Source organism: Gymnoscopelus microlampas (genome assembly GCF_963454915.1).
Source record: "Gymnoscopelus microlampas genome assembly, chromosome: 9".
Lineage (NCBI taxonomy): Eukaryota > Metazoa > Chordata > Actinopteri > Myctophiformes > Myctophidae > Gymnoscopelus > Gymnoscopelus microlampas.
Window position 1 is genome coordinate 32,900,110 of NC_139946.1, and position 23,375 is coordinate 32,923,484.

Genomic DNA, 23,375 nt, shown 5'->3' on the forward strand with positions numbered 1-23,375 from the left:
AATTTGGGGTCAGTAATGACACATTCAGGGTTTAGTGAAGGCTTGCAGCTTTTAGCGTCCCACTTCGAGTATAACGGGTCTGCTTGGAGGTCATTGAATGGAGACTAGAAAGTTAAGCCAGCAGCCACATCATTTAAGTCTAATTTCACACCAATTCCTCTACTCGTCAAAACTTGAATGATTGTCAGAATCCAGTTCATTATGCACTGAAGAGATTAAATAGACAAATCAAGGTTGAAATGGTTTATTAGTTAAGAAATAACTTGTAACAAATGTGATACAATGTTTTCATTCTATCTATCCTCCCAAAAGAATCTATGCCAATGTCTTACATTTTTATTCATTTATTTTAAACACTCATCACAAGAAAAAGAAAAAAGGATCTCCAGTAAACTGCATCTACAGTACATAAGTGAATTAGTCAGATTTAACACAAGATTTGGTTAGCAGAAGCACAGAAGCATGGTTGTGCGTGTTGTGTGTGGTGTGTGTGTGCGCACAAAAAGATGTGTTATTAAAACTGGCACTGGTTAAATTCAATGACTCAGCTGTCATGTGCGTCTGGTTACTATTTCTATCAGCAGTGTATAAAAATATAAAAAAGGCCATTAGTTAAGATTCATAAAGCAAATCCAGCTTTAGCTTAAAATGACACAAAGAGCCATGACATGGTGGTGTTACTCAGCTCACACCTTAAGTAAGGCTTCAAAACCACAGATCTTTAAATAGAAGTAAAATGACAGTGAGAAAAAAAAACTGAATTACTTTCTAATAGAAAATCAATTCAACTCATGTTTGTCCCATACGTCACCACTCCAGACTGCAATCTTAAAAGAAAGGTGACTAGAACAGTAGCTAGATTCACTGAAAACCCTCAATGAAAACAATGCACAAACCTTTCAACTATGAAAAAAGCACTAAATGTGTATTAAATGTTGGCATTCTTTGACAAAAGTTTTGAGGAAAAACAACAACAAAACAAAATATATACAGCACGGAAAATATTGTATGCAATATGCAAAGGCGTCATGTTGCTTTGGGCAACCCTCCCCACCCCGCCCACCCCATTCACCCACCCTCCTAAATACAAGTCAGTCTTCACTGAAGACCCCTCGGACCCTGAAAACCCCAGTAATCCCACCCATACACAGAACATCACGAAAAACACGATTACGTCACTAAGCCTGTTAGTTTGGAAAGACGGTGCCCCACTGTGAAACTCGCCAACCCCCGACTTCCTCCTCCCACCCTCAGGTGAAGGAGGCAGAAAGGGCCTCGGTACTGTCGTTCCAGTCGTCCGTCTCGAGGTTGTACACCTCCATGGTGTTGAGGAAGTCGTTCCCGTCGAAGCCTCCCACAGCAAAGATGGATTCGGCCAACACGGCCACGCCCGCGTTGCTGCGTGCAGACGTCATGCTGCCCAGCATCCTCCACTCGTTGCGGGCAGGGTCGTACACCTCCACACAGCGCAGCGCGCGGGAGCCGTCAAAACCGCCCACCACAAACAGTTTGCCTAAAAAAAGAAGATCAGCGGCAGCATCGGATTAGAAACAAACAGGAAATTGCAACCAAAGTTGCAGGATTCTGCATCTGCCATGCTGAATTATGAAGCAGCCTGATTTATACTTGCTCGCCGGTGTCACACCCCTATATTAACAGATGTACAAGCGTAGAGCTTGTAGATTTTTTATTTTAGGTGTGCGACATGATGCACAACTAACTACAAATCAGGCTTATGACAGTAATGTAAATGCTCTATGCCAAATTCCCTCCCAGTGCCTCCTCTCCTCCCATGGTAACAAGGTCTTACCTTGGTGGACGGCCACGCCAGCACCCCTGCGAGCCACGTTCATGGGGGCGATGAGGGTCCAGGTATTGTTCTCGGGGTTATATCGCTCCACGGTGTTCAGGCAGTTCCACGACTCTGCTCCTCCAATCACATACATGAAACCATCCAGCTCACACACCGCCGCCTGATGCCTCCCTGGTGACACAGAGCATACACAACGTTACTATTTACAAAGTCTCTGCAAACACCACCACTTGCATCTGAACACAATGTTTCAAGGATGAGGGATGTTACTAGGGATTGAGGACCGTATTGCATGGACACGTACTGATGTTGAGAGGGGCACAGTTGGCCCAGGCTTTGGTAACGGGGTCAAAAGCGTCACAGTTCTTCAGGCCCTTCTGCCCGCAGGGGTCCGACCCTCCCACAACGTAGAGCTTGTGGTTCAAGGAGCAGACGCCTTTAGGTGGACAAGAGAAATAACATGAGTTAATATAGTTTGCATGCTTTAGTTTACAGTATATAAACACTTTGACTAGCCAGTTTGAGCCTGTTAAAATGTCCATCTGTCCATTAATAATAATGATAATAATAATGCTTAAGACTGCAGACTGACCTGCATTGCAGCGGTTGGTTCGGAGCTCTGGCACTTGAGTCCACTCGTCCGCATGTGGATCGTACGTCTCCCCGCAGCTCAGCTCATCTGAATGACCGTTAGAGCCACCCATCACATACAGTTGACCCTATAAGAACAAAAGTCAAAACATTTTAATTTAGGTCACATGACACATCAACCTAATAAAATAAAAAGTATCTAAAAAGCACATTTATAACAACTCTAATTGACCAAAGTGCTGAAGAGAACATGAGGTAATAAGCATAGACAATGATGTGCACAAATCAGCAATAAAAAACATTGATCACCAGACAATACAGCTTGCACTATAGTGGGCATTAGCAAGGCTAATAGAAAGCATTTTTAATCTAAACGGACAATATTGTGTACCATGAGCACAGCCATCTGGAAGCGAGCCCTGGGAGTCCGCATGGGAGCGATGAAGGTCCAGCGATCTTCTTTGGGGTCGTAACATTCCACAGTCCTTAGACACTCCTCTCTGTTGTACCCTCCTAAAGAAACAGGATTCAGAGAAGTCAGGATTGTACTTACAAGTTTTATTAATTTCAAAACAAGCTAAAAAATATCAAATTTTATCAAGGATAAGCTTCATTGTACTGGCCCTCTTCTTAGTAAAACAGTGCCTCTGAAGATTAAGCTCAAGGTCTGATATTAAGTGCCTCTCATGTAAGATGTATTGATCATGTAGAAAAAGTCATCCTTGGTGCCAACCTGCGGCGATGACTCTTCCGTTCAGCGCTGCGGTGCCAAGTCCGGAGCGGGCGTAGTGCATGGGTGAGAGCGGGCGCTCGTCCAGCACGGCCTCAGGTTGGACCTCGAAGCTGAGGCTCTTCATCAGGCAGGGGGTGGCGGAGGGGGAGGTCTGTGGGCTGCTGCGACCATGCAAGAAGATCACGCACAGCACGCCATCCAGCACGGCCAGGCAAAGGTAGTGGTTGTCTGGAAGGAGTAGAGAAGATAATTTACAAATAAATACAAGTAGTCTACGTCGTTCAAAGCGTATTTATTTGAACAGAGGCAAGGATTTCTTCTTTTTTTGAAAGTGAAAAGATTTGAGCTGACTAAATAAAATAAAACAAATTTACTAGAAAAGTGAAGCTACCAAAATCTAACCACATGAACCCCAGAGTCTGTTCTGGGGCTAACATTCACCAAAGATAGCAGATCTAAAAGCAGCTTTTAGAGCTGATATTTTCGGCAAACATATTTAGTGCAGAATTTAGATTTGGCTGTATAGTTTCAGCTCACACACACACTTACTGGTGGTCTTCTCAGAGGCGATGTACTTCCATTCTCTCCTGGCAGACTGTTTGGGAGTGTTAGATGGTTGAGTGGAAGGGGACAGGCTTCCTGAGGAGCTGCAGCTCTGCTGTCTCTGGGCGCTCTCCCGAACGGGCTTTTTCTGCAACAGCACAGCGCAGCTACAGACACCAGCTACCAAAAGACCCCCAGTGGCCAACTAACACACTCATCCACCATAACCCCCTACAGGGGTTAGAGGGATTGAATCAATCTCTACTAGAATACAAAAAAACGTAGTCCCTGATGAAGCCCTTCTGAAGCCAAGAACACAGCAACAACCCAGCCTATGACCCAAACTAGCAAAACACGCACATATTTCAATCACAATCCAACTTGAGCACAAAAATTGAGGAAGCCACCGGCTCTCCCCACTGGTCCATATTTGCTACTTTTATGCAAACCAACCTAAGCAGGGTTTAAACCCCCACACCTGTCCTGCCGATCCACTTAATTCAGTTATAGTCAACCAAAATGAGACCATACTTAAAAATAAAATAAAAAGAAGCTACGTAGATCTAAGTATAACCAGGCCAAGAATTTGCTTTATACTTTACGTGAGGGTCAAGCACAGGCTAAATGATAAAGCTACTACACGTTGGAGGCCAGGCACAAGCAGCCATGTACCTGCACAAACTGGAGGTGGTCCTCCTCGCCACCAAACACCTCAGTGTGCCCCTCAATCACCAGCCCTCCATCCACCAGCTTATGGTCGGCTGAGTAGTACAGCGTTTGCACCTGCAAGACACACAGCGACAACAACACACCCATGTGGCTGTCTCCATGGCAATATGCTGAGAGCACAGCAGGGGAGGCGGGGGGGTTTGTGTCGAATCTTCTGCCGCTTGGAGGGAGGGCTTCTTTCAAAATAAAAAACGCATACATACACACACACGCACAAACACACTGCTGCTGGAGAAGGTTAAATGTTGTTCAAACACTTCCTGGTTTTGCCGTGGCTCTTCTGTGGTCCTTGCCTGCCTAAGAAAAGGTGTTGGCAACTGAAGAACGAGTGCCGGCATCTGGAAAAATCTTCCAAAGAGAAGGATGAAAGAGGGAATGGGGGAGGGGAGGCCTTCCTTTCCTTTCACGTCAGCTTCTTGGAAACCTTTCATCTCAGTGGAGTTATATCGTTGTTGCTTAGGAATAGGCAGTCTTCACATCCAGATGACACAATAGCACTGTGGTTATGTAACAATCAGGCTAATGCATACATGTTGTCTGGTAGTCATGGGAGACTAGAAGGTTCTTCAAACCATTACAAAACCAGTCGGAGCACATTGAGTGCAGAAGATTCTTAAGGGACCGTCAATTTCCACAACATACGAACAGCAACGCACGCTCTAATATGGCCACCTCACTGGCCAATTTTTGTGCCACAGCCCTACTGGTTGATCAACTTTGACGTTAACCTGCAAAAAACATGCAAGGTGGTTACGTAAAAGAGGCACATAGCATTCAGACACAAAACATTCCAGGATTGTGCTGCTCATTGTCGCAAGAGGGAGGTATTTGAAGGCTATGAGCCTGGAGGCTAAATGGTGAAACTATTAATAGGAAATGGCTGCGCAGCAGCTAATTGAATCTTGTGATGTCCGTTTGCAGTCCAGTGCATCACAAGGTCTGTGTTAAGTACGTTACCTTATATTTATGTGAAAATGACTTTACTGATGTGCATAATTATGGTGCTTTCTGATGTACCAATAGATGGGTTGGTCTGCTGCATACACATGCACTGGTTGATGCATGGGACATAGGGGTGCATGTATGATTTATAAATACAAATTTAAAAAGGAATGCGACATGTTTTAGTAAATGGCCCTCTATCGTATGTGGATGTGTGGTCTAGGTGCATCTGTGTGTGTGGGCATGGACAGATGGTAGCCCAGTGTCGTTTGGCTGCAGAGAGGGGCTGCCGAGAGGTAGCAGTACTTCTCGCGCCTTGCCCGCCTCTCTCTTTTCTCTCTGACTCATTTACCATGGCGGCTCAGTCCTGGCTCCTCTGTCCCGGCTCCTGCTGCTGTTAATAAACCTAGAGAAGAGATAAATCAGCGGGGAGGACCATCTGTTAGTACTGAAGTGACACAAACATAAGCACATTCACGCACACACACACACCTGCCAAGAAAAGGAAAAAAGTTATCAAGTGAGATGGAGTTAAGTGAGACAGACCTCTAAGAACCTGCACGCGCGTTTGCGAAGAGAAGAGCGCCGTAACACTGGAGTGGGGCTGTGTGAGAACCAACCACGTACCCAAAAAGAGAACAGGGGAAAAAAAACAAAAACAAAGTGCAAACTCTCCGTTTTTTTAATTTATTTTTGGCTCACCTCTACTCTGTAGTATGGTTCAGTTGTACAGTGAGTCTTTACTGCAAAACTTATCACTTGGAAAGAACAAATTAGAGGGGGAAAAAAAGACAATCCTGACATGCCATGGCAACAACATGCCACTTTTAGTTCAGACCCCCTTAATGACTTCTTTAACACCTAAAGAGAGGAAATGCAGCGAGGGAAGTGTGGTGGATGAGTGTGGAGAGACTACAGGACCGTGATACTGACCTCCTCCATCAGTCGTTCCAGTTGGTCTCCGTTCTCCCACAGGCTGCGCTGCACCCAGTTAAGCACCTTGGAGTAGAGCTTGCCGTTGCTGGGCAGGATCAGGTTGTCTTCTAGCATTACTTCTAACTGTAAACGCACAGAAAGAGGCAAAAAGTTACAGGAAACTGTCTTACAGTAGGAAAAAGGCAATTGAACTGCATCACTGAGGGATACAGCGGCCATTACTGTCCATTGGACAGCTTGATTATGGGGCTGACAATTAAATTATCAACACATCATGCACAGGAGATTTTGATTAAACCACTTAAACCCTTTGTTGACCACGGTTCCTGAGGAGTCTGTACTTGGCCTTCTCTTTTTTCCCCTCTACACACTAAATCTCTTCTCTAAAATAGCCTCTACAAGCTCACAATGCGCTAATAGTTTGTAGATCTGCAATTTTCTCAAATGTTCGCCTATTATGAGGGTTCGTGTGGTTAATTTACTGAATGGAACAGCAAAACTTCTGTCAAATGATAATTTTTTAATAGATTCTTCATTAAATTACCACTTGTCTTCTGGCCATGGGCAGAAGTCAGCAATAAATGAACAACAGCTGTCATGTCTCCAACACTGACCAATGGGGTAATCAGTGTATGGCCGTGGTCACTTTTGACGAGCTAGGATATTAATATTACTGCCACACTTATAAACCAATTGAATCTATTCTACTATATTAAAATTGGCTTAAGGGAGGACGGGCAGGCATACGGACCACGTCGTCACGCTCATGTCACCATGACTCAACCGTAACCATATAAGGAGTTCCCAAAGCAGCTACGCCCAAATATGGATTGCGTTGTCTAACCTCAACGTCATCAGGCGCACACAAATCAGTCGGCTCCATATATGGGCACAAAAGGGGCATGCCCATATATGGGCATAAAAGGGACATGGACTGACAGATACAGAGATCTCCATATATGGGCATAAGAGGGACAAGGTCAAATCTCCATATATGTGCATTTCAGTCAGAGCGGCGGTGCGACGTAGGTGTGAGGGCCGCGTAACGGCCCGAACTCTATAGGTGCGTTCGGATATATGTAGCACTGAGCACACTGGCCAATACAAACTAATACGTGGGTGCACTCCCGGTGCGCATTTCGAACACACCCTAGATGTGAGGGCCGGTTAGCGGCCCCAAACCTCTAGTAACCATAAATAATTTTTCAGCAGGATTTACAGCTGGACAGACTGTAGGAGGAACAAATTGCACGAGTGTCTGTCATAATCTCAAGTCAAGTCATGAAGCTAAAAATACATGGCTTACTTCAGGTTAAGCCCCATTTATACTTCATGCAATGCACTGAAAATAGCCGATCTACAAGCCGATTGCATGTGCGATGTGCTGTGATCTTGTAGATCGGCTATTTTCAGTGCACGACACCGCTGTACGTAGGAGCATTACTTAAATAAAGACCTCACCTTGAGGCGGGGGAGTTTGAGGAAGTCTTCCTGTTCACACACATCCAGCAGGTTGTCCTGGATGTAAGCGTCCACCTTGGCCAAAACGCGGCCGTCTCCCATAGAGCTGGCAAAGTTACGGAAGGAGATGGCACTCTGGGAATCCATCTTGGACAGCAGGTAGTCACCACAAATCTGAGAAATGCAAGATTATTACAGTTGAACACATGTACATAATACCATGCTCTTATGTCCCCTGGTCCATTATTCTATTATATTAAAATCCCACTCCATTTTATTTATATATTTATTATTATGTTCAACAAAAACATGTTTTACTTTGTACCTTATTTTTATTATTGTCTATAGAGAATCTACATAATGTATAACATAAAATCTTTGCCATGTTTTATGTTAATGAACAAAATGCCAATAAATATATTTGTGGGGGGGAATAATAAATGAAACCCCACCTGCTTGACCCGTTCCATCTTGAACCTTTTGGCTGCAGAGTAAACCTCCTTAACCAGATCCTTGTCTGCCTTCAGTCTGGAGGACAGAAACAACAGACACTCACTAAACTAAACTGGAACAGTGAGAAAGGCATAACATGAGGTGTCCGAACAGGGACATATCTGAGAGCAGCGAGTTAGTTACTGACTGGGCAGTGTAGGCGTAGTTGAGCAGGATCTCCACAGCTTCCGGGTTCAAGTCCTCAAAGGTGACATGAGACACTCCGTGGGGCTCGAGGTCACTGTTAAAGATCTCAAACAGGTAGGGGCTGCAACAAGCCAGCACGGCTCGGTGAGCCATCAGCTCGTGACCACACACCTGGACCAATAACAGAGAGAGAGAGGGAGGGCAGACGGTTACACAGAGTATGACGGAGAAAGCGGTTTATTAATCTGATGAGTGTGGCAAAATAATATTCAGGGCAACATCCTTATGTTATGAAACATAACAGCCTTATGTAAGAAATATAGATGAGCCAACATCCTTTACAGAACACAACAGCCGTAATCGCGTGATTAACGTGGCTGGGTGGTTACCCAATGTGATACAAACATGAGATATGAAAACAATGGAAAGTTAACAAGAAGGATAAAGTAAATACTAGTCTCAACATCCAACTTCCACATGGGGTTTTCAACTCTAAACTGAAACTAACTGGCTTCAGTGAGCCGTACTATCCTGACTTAAAAAGAAAAATATATATTTGTATTCCAGGCAAACTTCCCCTTCCTCCAGCTCTCACATTTCACAAAAAGCGCTGAACACAGAGTGAGTCAGGGTGAATTCCCAGAGAAAGAGTGTGAGGGTATTGGCATGTCGAAAAAGAAACATAGCCGGTGGTGTGAGAGGTGTTGACAGGGACAGGAGACATTGCATCAAGCAGGTGAGAAACAGGTTTGTGTGTGTGTGTTAAGGAGGTGAGTAGGAGTTGTACGTACCTGCAGTCTAACATCACAGAACTGTCCACTCTTTCTCAGAGCATTCATCTTGGCCACGGTGGAATCCAGGAAACTCTCGTCCTCAAAGATCAAATAACCGTTTGGAATCATCTTTGTTGAATTTGGATACAAAGCCTGACGGTAACATGGTTGAAAATAATAAAAACACAGTTCAGACAAGCCCACATACAGTCCTTCTGTCCAGCATGATGACCAATACATACAACTGCTCCAAATGATTTTTACTAATTCACCACAGCGATGGGGGGATTAAGATTAGGTCCATGTACATTGTAAGTGAAGGTATAATATGTCGCATGCATTAGTAATGGTCTTACCTAATGAGAGAATGACGTAAATCCAGGGAAGTGCTAGCCCTTACAGTAGAGTAGAGCTAGAGGAAGGCAACAGGCGAAGTAGACAGCAACCACGAGGGAGCCTATAAGTCTTCTTCACCAGGATGGGTGGGTGGGGGAAGGGGTTGTCAGAAGCAATGCCAGTAGCAGCCGCACCGATGCAAACTATCAGGCTTGAAGCGACCGTAATCAAGTCCTCAGGAAAACGTTGGCTATAGAGTTGTTCCTTTTCTGCGTTGGTCATACATTATAACCTAGGAGAGAGGGAGAGAGGAATGTAATATAACCAACATTACATCATGTTTGTTCAGTCAAGAAGATCTGTCCAAAGAGGAATAGGAAAGCTCATTTGAAATCGATGCCGCTTGTTTATGGTACTTTGCTGCAGCTGCCTGAGTCAGCCCCATGTGTTCAAAAGTCTTTAACGACCAAGCTCACTGCAGGGCAGCCCAGCAGCACCAGTCTACAACTATAGGAACAAAAATAGTCAACAGCAGGGTTAGCTCTACCCGACTCCTCCCACGCACCTTCAGTGCAACTCTTAACAAGTCTTGAGCGATGCACAGCAGCATGTGGCTTCTGCAATATTGCTGGCCTCGTGCATAACACCTCTGATGTCTATGAAGTCAGTTTGAACATTCATTCTAGAATTTCCCAAATGACAAACCAAGCAAATTTGCAAAGGAGGGGACAGTGTACTCACAGCCCTCCAGAAAACAGGGGATTATGCCAAACAGCAACAATCCCCAAATTATTGCGAATCTGGTTCTTGACGCTTTAGTAAAACATGACACCACACAAGAGCGAGCTGCTGCAACAGACCACAAATTGGGTGAAACACAAAACAGAAGAAAAAAAATCACACAATCCCATGCCACAATATCACACCGGAACGACCTACTTTATAGCAAAATCACTCAGTTAAAATCAGTCTTGTTAATGGGGTAGCAATAAATAGCGACTTGGGGAGGGGGATTGGGCCATAGATGGTGAGGTTGTTTGTATTCTGGGTCCTGGCAAATAAATCACAGTAGAATTCCAACAGTTTTATGACTCCCCGCATGAGATAAAAGGAGAGAAACCACAACAGGTGCCTGAAATAGCATCCACGCACCATGTGGGAAGGTCTTTCTTGTAAGCTGTTCGTTTTCAAGACCCATGTGAATATAGGCCTAAGGAGGTGACATATGTGCACATATGGAGGTTAATGTCACTCAAGTTGGTGCCATTGTCACATTCCTGACACCAGTGTGTCTGTGTGTTATGTATAATCATTATGACACTGGTATTAGTGACAAAGCTGTAATGTCCCGTAGCAGGAAAGAACTCGCTACAAAATGTGACAATTCAATAAATCTTTCTTAGATGACCAGATGCAAGCCAAGCATGTAAAGAAAAAAAGTATTCTATTCTAGATCCACATGTAGCCGTAGAAACGTATATTTTCACATATTTTTAAACCATAAGTTAGATGCTGTGTCTCATAATAATAAAGTAATCACGGGTTGAGCCAGGCCATCGAGCAACATTTGTCAGAAACATATTTGCATGATCACAAATAATTTGGCCATCTTTAGAATGACGATGCTTTTGATTGTGCATCCGGTTGCAATGGTTATAAATGCGGACCCTGGTCTGTGGCCAGCGAGTTGTTGCCACTGGCCAGAAGGTAATCCTTTACTGAAGCTGGCAGACTGGTGGATGGAGCCATCCTTCTACTGTTACAGAAGCTGCTGCCACAAAGTTGCTTTTGACAGTCTTTAAAAGAAATGGCCTACATCTATGGTACAAGTAGGTTCCTTTCTTGGCACATATTTCCTTGGAGCGCATATTTCCACCTGGCTGGGTTGCCTGCCCATGGCTGTGTCATTCGTGGGGTCTGGAGTCAGGACACGAGGAAGCTGCTGGGGGGCAGCAGATACGTTTTTTTGTAGCACCCCCCCTATGGGAAGAAGTGAAAGTGGTGCGCTCTATAGAGGCATATTCAATATGTGATTTCAATTTGTGAATGATTAGATGTTGCGTTCATGAAATATGGCATTTTTTGTGGGCCTCGCCCACACATTTCTTTTATGGTAATTATAGGCAAACAGTATGAACAGAGTATCAAACCCCTGTTTAACGGTCATAGTTACATGACTTACGACTCGAGACCATTTGTACTTAATTTTGCTGGAAATAAAATCATGTTTCTGCATTTGTGGCACCCCTATGGATGCAAGTGAAATCCCTTTTGCCTCTGTGTTGTTTAGAGGCCCATCACTGTGTGATTCAAATTTGAGGAAGAGATAAGAGGTAAAAGAAAGTTAAGATCTCTAGAGTCAGATTACCCTTTCAAATTCAGTAGGAACATGCACAATATGATGTGACGGTAGTGTGCAAACTGGACCACAAAGCCATGTGCCTCCATGAGAAAGTAAATGATGTGGACATGGTTAAAGACAGCTAAACTGGCGTGGGTACACTCCGTCCTCTGTGTGCGGTTACTGAATAAAAAACAAAATTACGTTTTCTCTACAGTCACAAACTGCCTGGAGGAAGGCAACAGACACAAACACATTGTACAAGCCTATGGCCATGTGTGAAAGACACTTATTGTGCTGCATCTCCTGTTAATTCTGGGACATCTTGTCCTCAGCTGTTATAAACTAAAGTCAGTGCAAGGATCAGTATGCATGTGGACACTGGAAATACTCTATAATCAAATAATCTAAATATTGCATTTTATTTAGTACTGCTGCCCTAAAGAAACAATTTTACAAGAAACCGTACCAAAAAACTGCCTTTGGTTTCATGAAACATGCCAACCAATAAATTGTGAATTTTCCAGTCATTCCAGTTCAATGCCATCATTCCAGTTCAATGCCTCTCATCCAAGGAAACTGACATTGAGACGCACTGTAATATTTCTGTGCCAGCTAGTGACCTTAATTTCCTCAAAGAATTCACACCTGCATTAGTCACACAAACGAACATACATACTTCTTTAAATTTGTGCCAAGACTCATAAGGAGGGGGGAAATTACTAACAGTTGATTTTGAGTGTTCCAACTCCTGGTGGAAAATTACTAGAACCAGACTCCTAGAACACTATGTGCATGTAGCTAGTGTGAGTAGAGTTTGAGGTGACCATACACATTAAACACAAAGCAAAGCCTGGTGGTTACTTTAACTCTTAGTGTACAATTGGACTCTTACAGGTCCGTTTTTACACTCTGAGAGAAATTAACACTCCAAATTTTAACAGCCTTTATAAAAGGACTGGTGAATTGGATTCCCAAACCGCAGACATCACGGTTCCCTTTCATTACAGTTTAGCCACACGCAAGACAGACGAGACTATGGCAGAGGAGAGAGGACAAAATGTACCGGAGAGGAGGGAGGGGGGCGGGGGGTTAGAATGCTCTGAGGAAAGGGAAGAAATAAAGAGGAACTATGAAAAATTCATTGCATTTGCAGTGGAAAAGAACAGCGCATCACACACAGACAGTTAAATAAGTATCACTTCCGAGCTGGGTGTGTCTTCCACCCAGACACCCACAAGCAAAAAAAAAAATCGCTGAGTGCTTCTGAACATCCTGTTCACTACCGTGCCTTTTGGGCAAAGGTGTGCAAATTGGGGATGGGCCAAATCAAAATGCATGAATTAAGTCTTGAAGTGCATCAGAAAGACTTTTGAGGTTAAAAATAATGGCATGCTGATGAATAAATAATGAATACAATCTTATGGCACTATACTAGAATACAGCGTACTGTCAGAACTGACATGGGAAGCCATAATAACCATCTCTGTGTAGATGTGAACAAATTGACCCAGTTTCTGCTGCGTTATGCAACATCTGGCAAGGGTGTGTGCTTATAGATGCTCCATTGACAGCAAACTCCTCTACGTAAGACTGTATGGCTCCACCCCATCTCTCGTTCTTTACTCTTCTATCTAAGCCTCTCCTCGCAGCTTCTCCAGTCAAGACTGGCTCATTCAATCCCAGTGACTCTCTGCTTGTGATTCAGTAATTGGCTAAGCCTCTAAACTGATAAGACATTTTGACACTATTTCCCTCACTGTAGGTAGGTCCGAGGTAAAAAAAAGAAAAGAAAAGAAAATTAAGCTAGGTGTCATGTAGCTCCCAAACAGGCACATAAGAAAATGTTAATGAACACCTTTATAAAATCTTTACAGACAATATGCATTGATTGTATAAAGGTTTTTTGTCTCAATGTTTTTTGCTACATACCGTCTCCTCCTCATCTTGTAAAACATTTTAACAGCACAGAAACTTTGGGTCAGAATCAGATCAATGATCATACATATGGATCATTCAGATTGTCTGCACACTACAGAGGAAGCACCACTATCAAAAAGATCTGAAATGTAATGATTAATGTGCAATGCATTAATCAGTGCTGTGAGTGGGTTAAGCCTGCTACTAAGCCTACACACAGTGTGTGTTCAAAGTATTTTTAATCACTTTAGTGATATGACAAGAAGCCCACAAAGAAACCGGGGTGAAAATGAGGAAGGAAGAAAGAAGGCCCAAATCGGGTCAGTGACACAATGCTTTTATATTAAGATATAGGCACTCTGCCAGGCAGATAGAGTAAGTTGTGAATGCAGACAGCTGGGTAAGCATCATCAGTCAACAGGGAATCGATGAGAAAGGGGACAAGACAAAGGGGAGAAAAGGAAAGTACGAGGCTGTTCACTACTTGTGTCACAGAGCGTAGTTTTGAATGTATCCTCTCCCTCTCTGTGTTTCCATTTGACCGATCAAGTACAAAGGTGGAAACGGGTGAAAACTGAACAATTAGACTTGGGTTGAACCCCCGTAGTGGTAAAATGGCAATTGAAGCGATACTACACTCACTGTGCTTGTTAAATCGATTGCTACTCCGTTAAACAGAACAGGAATTTGATTAGGACAAAAAAATAGCACTGCATGACGCATGTATGGGTCAGGTAAAGATTCCTTTACAGGGATGTTTGTAAAATAAACTGTGTCCAACTGAGGAAAAACAAAACAACCCCACCTACAACTGAAATTACAACTGATTACATAATACAACATAATACACATCCCTGATTATAACAGAGGGTGTAGTCGCACTAAGCGTACGTACGTAGATTCTGTTTTCGTTGGTGTGACTCAAGACTGGAATGTATTAAAAATAAAGTTAAAATAAGGAAGTCAAACGTAGCTTACATTTTTTTAACCTTAGAAATCTCCCAGAACTCATTTTGTGGCCAATTCTAGAGCTAAAATAATACACAACAAAATATCTGCCTTTGATTAAGCTGATATGAGACAAGCATGAACAACAGGGGCCATTCACAGGTCGATTTGAAAGCGCCAAAAAAGGTGTGGTCAAGCAGCTTTTTGTTTTTATTTAATAAATAATAAACTACACCACATGGTACTTAAGCATAGGGAATGTGTAGCCAGCAGCCTACACGCCGGATGTAAGGTCACAGTAGTAGGTTAAATACACATCATCACAATGTGGGACTGATGTTGCTGAGCCGGGAGGTGAGACAAGACAGACAACCCATTGCAGGCCAGGGTGTAAATACACCATGTTACAGCCAGACTCATATAGTCCTAAAGACATTCATACACCTTTCCCCCAGTGCCCTAAATGTCGCAGATGATGTCACATCACAGCAGGGATTTGACATCATTTCTAAAGACTTGCCTGACCACAATAATCCACTTCATTTAGACACAATGTGGCGATAGGGTGGTGGTGAGAGTACAGAGTGTGCCCATGCCAACCTTAGATACCAACCCTACCAACCCTGGCAGCAGTGGGCGTATATAATCAGATGATTGGTCGCCCAGGATCTATAAGCAAGCAGCCTATTCGCCGAGAGCCGTGTCCGTCAACTCCAGTCGTAAAATACCTTTACCATGCTGCATGGCGCGGTGCCACAGCGCCAGTAAGGCTTAATTCCATACTCTGTCTTACGACGGTGTCATGGGCCGAAACATAGCAGACCTACCAGCTCACACCACGTCGCGACTGACTCATTGTGAGCTTGTAGATCTGCCATTTTATGTTAACACGTCGGCAATACAAAAAATAAATGCCCTTGACCGGGTGCGTTACGTGTATATCGCCGGTTAAAAACGAGGTCAACAGTTACAATGTGATTAACCAGATTTACACGGGCCGACCCACTGTCCACAACACACATACCCAATACTACAAGGTAGCGTTTGAACCACCAGGGTGACGTGACGGCAAACCAACGCCGTGGCCAGAGTGACACACAGTGGCTCTCTAGCTAGCACACCGTTTCCCAAATAGTGGGTCGGGACCCATTTGATGGTCGCGGACCAATTTCTATGGGTCACAAGTAGGCCATCCCCTTTTTGTTTCGTATATTAAAAAATATACACATTATTTCAAAAGGATAAAATATATAAAACCCATTTAAAAAAAAACATTTTTAAAAACAATTCCATTTATAAAACAAATAAAATTCCATACACTTTAAAAAAAACATTAAAGTAGTGAAAATAGCAGATCTCAAGCTCTGGTATTTTCACTAGTTTGGGTCCCGGTGGGTGGGACTGGGGACATCAAATGAGTCTTGAGCTAAAAGGTTTGGGAGCCACTGCTCTAGCATACCGAGGCTAGTGCGTGTTTAGCCTGCTGTATCCAACCCCCGGTTGGTTAACTGTGATAAGATATACAAGCCAGTAAATCAATAATGGAATTGCAAGGACGACACAAACCAAAAACCACCCTGTAAACAACGAATCGTGTTTTTGGGTGTTTGGTTAATGGTCAACCAGCTGAATCTGACCCAGATGTCCTTGTGTCGACCACTAACCGTGTGGAAAGACGCGGGCAGCAGCAGTGACATTGAGCGCGTATAATAATGCTGCGTTCACACTGGCAGACACAAAGCTACAATCTAACCAGTCATTTTCAATGTAAGCCAGCGACATGAAGACGCAAAGACACATCCAACAGCTGCGAAAGCTACAAGAAAGTTGAGCTGGTTTCAACTTCAGCTACAAATGCTGTGTATGCTTTGTATCTGCCGGTGTGAACGCAGCACAGTCACTATCACCACGCATCATATGGAGGCATTTCTGGCCGTTTCCAACCTGCTCCCCCCACCGACCCACCCAATCCACTAACAACCAGATTGATCCAGAAACCGAGCAACCTAAGAGCAAGATCGCCACACACACACATACACACAATACACAGTTACGTTTTTTCCCCCATAAAGACAAGCATCTGCATCACTTTCCTCCCCTGGAATGAATCCCCGTTTTATGATCAACCCACACAATAAAAGGATCCCTTCTCTTACCTTGGGCATTTGACCGCAGGCGATATTAGACATATTTGTTGCAAATTCAGAGTTTTTGGTCGGTTAGTGGGTACGCGGCGGCAAAAATGCGACGCGGCTGTTTGTTGGCACGGTTTGTAAGAGGGTTGTTGCAAGTCCTTGTCCTCTCGACTCCTCGGCTAGAACCGCGTGTCTTTCTCTGTGGTCTCCTCAAACTAACAGTGGCTGCAGGCACCAGGAGGCAAGAAGTAGTGATGTGTCGTTCATGATCGATTCGTTCAAAATAACTAGTTCATTTGCCGCGAACGAGCTCGTTCACTTTCTGAAACTGCGACGTAAAAAAACTCCGATCGATGGTCATTTACACACATTATAATAACACACATTAACCACTTTAACCCTATTTTATACCTAGGCTATTTGAAAATAGCAGATCTACAAGCTCAGCTCACAACACGTAGCATCGCGACGCGTTGTGAGCTTGTAGATCGGCTATTTTCAAATATGTTAGTACTTTTACTTTTGGTACTTTAAGTATATTTTAATGCCAATACTTTTGTACTTTTACTCGAGTACATTTTGAACACTAGAAAATAGCCCTACTGAACGAGAACGTGAACGAATCATTTGAACGAATCATTGCCGTGAACGTGAACGAAATCGTTCGTTCACTGAAATTAACTTTTTTCCCCACCACTAGCAAGAAGGAGGGATCTCTCCACTAAAGCTGTTCCAGCGCCACCGAGCGCCACACTGCGTCCTGACGTCGCCCGGAGGAGGACGGTCTCTAAACAGCCCTCCCACTTCTCGCCAGTGGTGGGGGAAAAGTACTCACATTTTGTACTTAAAGTAAAAGTATCAATATTGCAATGTAGAAATACTCCGTTACAAGTAAAAGTAGGGAATTCAAAATTTACTTGAGCAAAAGTACAAAACGCATTGGCTTAAAAAGGTTACTTAAAGTACCAAAAGTAAAAGTAACAAAAATAAAAGTAATAATGTCCCAGAAGTTAAAAAATATATATATGTTATTTTTGAAAAAAGCCGATCTACAAGCTTGTAGATCTGCTATTTTCAAATGGCCAAAATATATGTAGGGCTGAAGTGGTTAGTATATGTTTTGTAATAATAATCAAAATCTTCAAAGCAAAGTAGTAACTAAAGTTTTCAATTAATTGTAGTGGAGTAAAGTACAATATTTGCCTCTGAGATGTAGTAGAGTAGAAGTAAAAGTACTGAAAATTGGAAATACTCCGATTCCTCAAAACTGTACTTAAGTATACAGTACTTGAGTAAATGTACTTAGTTACTTTACACCACTGCATTACACACCAGCTTGTGGGGTGGGGGGGGGGGGGCAGTCTTCCACGTGTCCCTGGCCGCAGGGGCCAATGTTTGGAATTGGATCATTGTTTGGGAACATCTAGTCCAACAGATAATAAATAAATACTAAACCTTGTTTTTGTTTATTGGCCATTTCTGTCATTTGATTGAAAATGTGCAATGTGCCCTTCAGTGTAATTCTCACCTCCATTGATGGGTTTGCCTTGAGAGATCCTCATCCACCTCTTGAGTTGAAATGAGGGTCATTGTGGTGCTGTTTATTAAAATGCAAACTATAAAATTACTAAAATTGCTAAAATACAGAAAATGAATGGTAATTAAGTTCATAAGGTATAATTCCTAATTTCATGATATAAATAAATGTTTTGGGTCATAATTGATTTCATGTAAGGTTAAAAATGTAAACATGATGTGATTAAAACTTTCTGGGGCGGAACAAAGTTCCCTGTCTGTCAGTAGCACACACCGGACCATTACTGATTGATGCATTGATTGCATGTCATTACCCTATGGTCATTACCGTGGTGCAAACAAACCTGGTTGACTAAAAAAGCCCTGTAAACTTGCTACTTGTGATATCACGCTGCTAAAGTTATTAAAGACGTCTGAAACCAAGGACAGTCAGTCAAAAGGACATTGTAAGGACTTTAAGCAACTCAAGAACAAAGAACCTTTTTTCCACAACAAGCGGCCAACGAGGTATTCTATTTTTGATGTTGCTGTTGTGTTTGATGGACACTCTAAACCTGCGCATTTCTACATGTTTTGTATTATGTATGTTGTTATGTACTGTGCAATGTTTTGATTGTATGCTTATTATTTTTTTGTGTGAACATATAGTTCTCACGGCATGACTGAGGGATGAGGAGAATGCCTGAAGCAATAAATGCCCGTTTATAAAGAACCCGACCTGTGTCTTCAATGTTGTGAGAGGAGCTACAGTCATGACCATCAAGAGGGGCCAATAGCCAACAGATGCTCCTTTCAGGTCCCTTGGCTGGTTAGTGGCTGGTTACTAGTCCACCTCATACGGTCAGTGGTTATTCTTATATTATTGGAAAATAATCATTTCAACATAACTAATGTGTCAGCCAGCCCAAAGGACCTTGTGCCACATACTGTACTGCCTGTGCTAGTGTTAAATTCTGAACCACATTTGTGTGTACATGCACACATGCACTTATGTGTGCATGGCATCGCAAGTGCATGTGTTGTGCAATCCTGACTCACAGTGTAATTCATTGACAGCAGCACCACAGCATTTAGCCAAAGCCCCAGAAGCATGCTGTCCATTATACTGAGAACCATGGCTATAATAGCCAGGGGAACAGTCAGCCCTCAGATTAGGGTTATCAACACAGAGTAAGTTGTACATAAAAGGTTGTGGGCAAAATACCAACAAGGGGGTGACATTCTTGACAGGGTGAAAATATTTGTTGTGGTTTTGTGGTTGCAGAAATGAATGGCCTGTTGCTACGTACCCTGCCACTCGATCACTGACAATAGACACGTCTGCATTATATTCCACCTTCAATTCTCTAGCTTTTTGTATGGGGTGTGTGTTGTACTGTATGATAGACAGTACAATACTAAATGGCTTTCATCCCTAGAGACCGAAAGCTTGGAATTTGAACAGCGTCATCAAGGTGTGTTTATTTTAACAAAACAGGTTTAACTTGTCATGCTATGCAGTAAGCAGCACTGGTCATGAATCATGATGATACGTACATGTTTGTTTAGCATGATGTCAAACATACGTACGTACGGCGTACGTTGGTTGGCTGTGGAGGGACTTCCCATCATGCATCTTAGACTTTTATATATTATGTAGCCTACATTATCTTGGGCATGGGAATGTGCTTATTGGGGTTTATGTGTTATGGCATTTTCTGTTATATCGTTGTTCTTCATTTATTTGTATAATAAATGTAACACACATATGGTATGTGTGTTGAATTCGGTGATGGTACCGGATTTAATACAGCTGAATGCTGGCCTCTCCTATAGTGACTAATAGGTGCCAACGCACCGTTGCCTAAAGGCAGCAACGACTCCACATTGAGAATCTCTCTATGGACCCTTTAGTTCTACGGCCACCACTGTCCAAGCCTTGGTCTCGCCAGTCAGCTTCATCAACATGCCATTGTCAGGGATCGCTGACAGCCACCACTCCCAGCTGTTTGGTAGTGGTGGCAACATTCTTGCCTCAGTGTCGCAAGTTGTGGATAATGTCGGTGTATATGACAGACAGAATGCAATAGGATAAAATATACCAATGTTTGCAAATTGATCAGGCCAAATACAGCAATTCTAGGGTTGGGTACCATTGACATTTCAACCGATACTGGTACCAGTACCTGGAATTCGCTTTTGTTTTCAGTACTGTCTCTGTTATAACAAAAAATGTATTTCTGTTGTAAAGAACTGGGGATCCAAAAAAACAAGACCACTCCAGGATGGGTGAAATCAAAATCAAATGCCTTGGTTTTCTGGATCCCCAATCGTTTTTATGGGGCCAGGCTTCCAGCATGGACCCATATTGTTATTCGCATTATTCCATTTCTTCTTCTTCTTCTTCTTCTTCTTCTTCTTCTTCTGCCACTTTTGGCAGTTCTGGCTGAACCGTGCAGTCGCTTTTTATGAAACTCGGCCATATGATAGATGGTCATGAAAAACGATCAAAAAATAAATCTCACAATCTTTCGTCAAAAGGTGGCGCTATAGCACTCAGTTGAAAATGACAACTTTGAACAGGTACAACTCATGCCCTGTTTCACCTACAGCCATGAAACTTCGATGCACACATGCGTCTCCTCATGCTGAACAACTTTCACACTCTCACTTTTGACCTCTGACCTTTAGATCTCCCACCATTTTGAATTATATGAAAAACAGTTAAAATCTCCTCCTGGGATTTTTGAGTAATCTGCACGAAACTTTTTACACATGAACTTTGGACCTATACCAAAAAACGTTTGCAAAATATCTTCCATAAGTGAAAAAATGAAGCTTTAATGAGCCAATGAATATTGCAGTTTTATGACAATTATTCATCTGCCCCTAACACATACATGCAGACTTACCATTCTTTGAAACTTTGCAGAAATGTAAAGGGCCATTCCAAATATCACTGAAACCAATCTTACTCCAATTGGTCAAACGGGGGCGCTATAGCAATTTTTTGAAAATTGAAACTTTAAACAGGCAAAAGTCATGCCTCGTTTGGCCGACAGCCATTAGACCTGCTTACACATGTGCCTTGACTAATGAGGAACACATCTAGCACGTTGACCAGTAAGCACCGCCCTTAGATTGTCCGCAATCTTGAGCAGTTTGAAAAACACTTAAACCCAGGATTTTTCAGCTATTTGCGTGAAACTGTATGATCTGTGTGATCTCCTTTTTCACAGGTTCTTGTCTGTTGGTGGCTTCTCGCTTAAATGTGTGCCCCACAACCTGAAGGTCACCAGTTCAAGCCTCACTTGGTGCAGACTTCATCTAAGTTGCATTTCACACAACATGACTATCAATGAATACATCTGCAATTGTTAAAGATAACATGAAATACTTAATTGAGTGAATTTTACATACAGCTGATCTACAATCTCACAACTTTTCAGATAGCAATGAGAGTATCTTTTTTCAATGTATAACATACTTCATTGTGAAAATAGCCAATGTACAATCTGACAACTTTTAATGGTTTGTGAGCTTGTAGATCGGCTACTTTCACTAATTTTGGTTCTGAGGAGATGTACAATTTCTTCATTGGTAAATGGTTTGTGAACGAGTGATCTTAGTGTTAGTGAAACAGGGGCTTGGGTCATGACAGAAGGCAAGAGTTTGTGATCCTCAACAGACAATATCAGCCTGGACAAAGATATAGCACTATAGGTAGTGTTGCAGCTACCTAAGAGTGCTTCATGACCGTAAGGTTGCCGGTTCAAGCCTCACTTGATGCAGACTCATTTAAGTTGAAATGCAAAAAACATGACTCAATCTATTCCGTTTCCATGGCGCTCTCTCTCTCTCTTCAATCTATTCCATTTCCATGTCTTTCTCTTCAATCTATTCCGTTTCCATGTCTCTTCAATCTATTCCATTTGTCTCTCTCTATGTCTCTTCAATCTATTCCATTTGTCTCTCTCTATGTCTCTTCAATCTATTCCGTATCTATCTATATCTCTCTCTCTCTCTCTCTCTTTCTCTCTCTCTCTCTCTCTCTCTCTCTCTCTCTCTCTCTCTCTCTCTCTCTATATCTCTCTCTCTCTCTCTCTCTCTCTCTCTCTCTCTCTCTCTCTCTCTCTCTCTCTCTCTCTCTCTCTCTCTCTCTCTCTCTCTCTCTCTCTCTCTCTCTCTCTCTCTCTCTCTCTCTCTCTCTCTCTCTCTCTGAGGGGTGGCCATAGCTGAGTGGTTAGTGAGCCCGCCTAGGGAGCCAGAGACTCTGCTTGCCCCAGGTACGATTCCAGGCCAGGTCAGCAAATGTGTCGATGAAATGAAATTTGTCCCTGAGCAAGACTCTTAACCCCTAATTGCTCACAGGCACTCATTGGAAACAAGACCGCAAGGACTTTCATGAACTGACCTGTTAAAGGAATTATCATTTCTCTTTCTCTCTCCTGGCCCCATATTATCGCTGCTTGCAGCTATATTCTTGTTTTGTTTTTGTCCATCAGATTTGCAACTGCCAGATTTGCAGAAGAGTTTGCATAATAAACAAATGAACACACCATATATTATGAAAAGCACATCAGTCCAAATCAGTAGCACTGTCAGCAGTCTGGACCATAGGCTGCACCATAGGTGCACAGAAACAACACATTTTATATCATCAGTGTTGTAATTAAGTATACAGATTCCTGATTTTCTGTGGGATTATTGTTTGCCTGCCTACTGTCCTAGTTTCCTTTGACACTGCAAACTGTGAAACTCCTCCTTAGCTATCACTATAACACTGCAATACAGTGAATACACACAACAACCTCCTCTGGTTTCAAACAATTAAGACCACAACAAAAACATTCACAGGCATCCATTCTTACTCATTCCCAAATACCTCCCGTAGTTCTAATTTGAATGAACACGTGATAGAGTGTATGCATGCGTGCGTGCGCGTGTGTGTGTGCACGTGTGTATGTATTTGTATTACCCCAGTCTTTTTTCAGACACAAAGGGCTTGCAAAAACACATG

General features: G+C 42.8%; 1 protein-coding gene across 1 annotated transcript; it reads right to left on the minus strand.

The window, feature by feature from the left end:
* Positions 1-228: 228 nt before the first annotated feature.
* On the minus strand, positions 229-17,067 carry ivns1abpa (influenza virus NS1A binding protein a). The gene is made up of 15 exons (XM_084065840.1): positions 16,862-17,067; positions 9,517-9,788; positions 9,179-9,313; positions 8,389-8,558; positions 8,201-8,276; positions 7,749-7,922; positions 6,285-6,410; positions 4,353-4,463; positions 3,687-3,828; positions 3,138-3,365; positions 2,796-2,917; positions 2,406-2,532; positions 2,118-2,249; positions 1,811-1,984; positions 229-1,513 (listed from the first exon to the last, which is right to left on the minus strand). The coding sequence occupies exons 3-15, from the start codon at positions 9,287-9,289 to the stop codon at positions 1,251-1,253; spliced, it is 1,956 nt and encodes a 651-aa protein (XP_083921966.1). The 5' UTR covers positions 9,290-9,313; positions 9,517-9,788; positions 16,862-17,067; the 3' UTR covers positions 229-1,250.
* Positions 17,068-23,375: the final 6,308 nt, after the last annotated feature.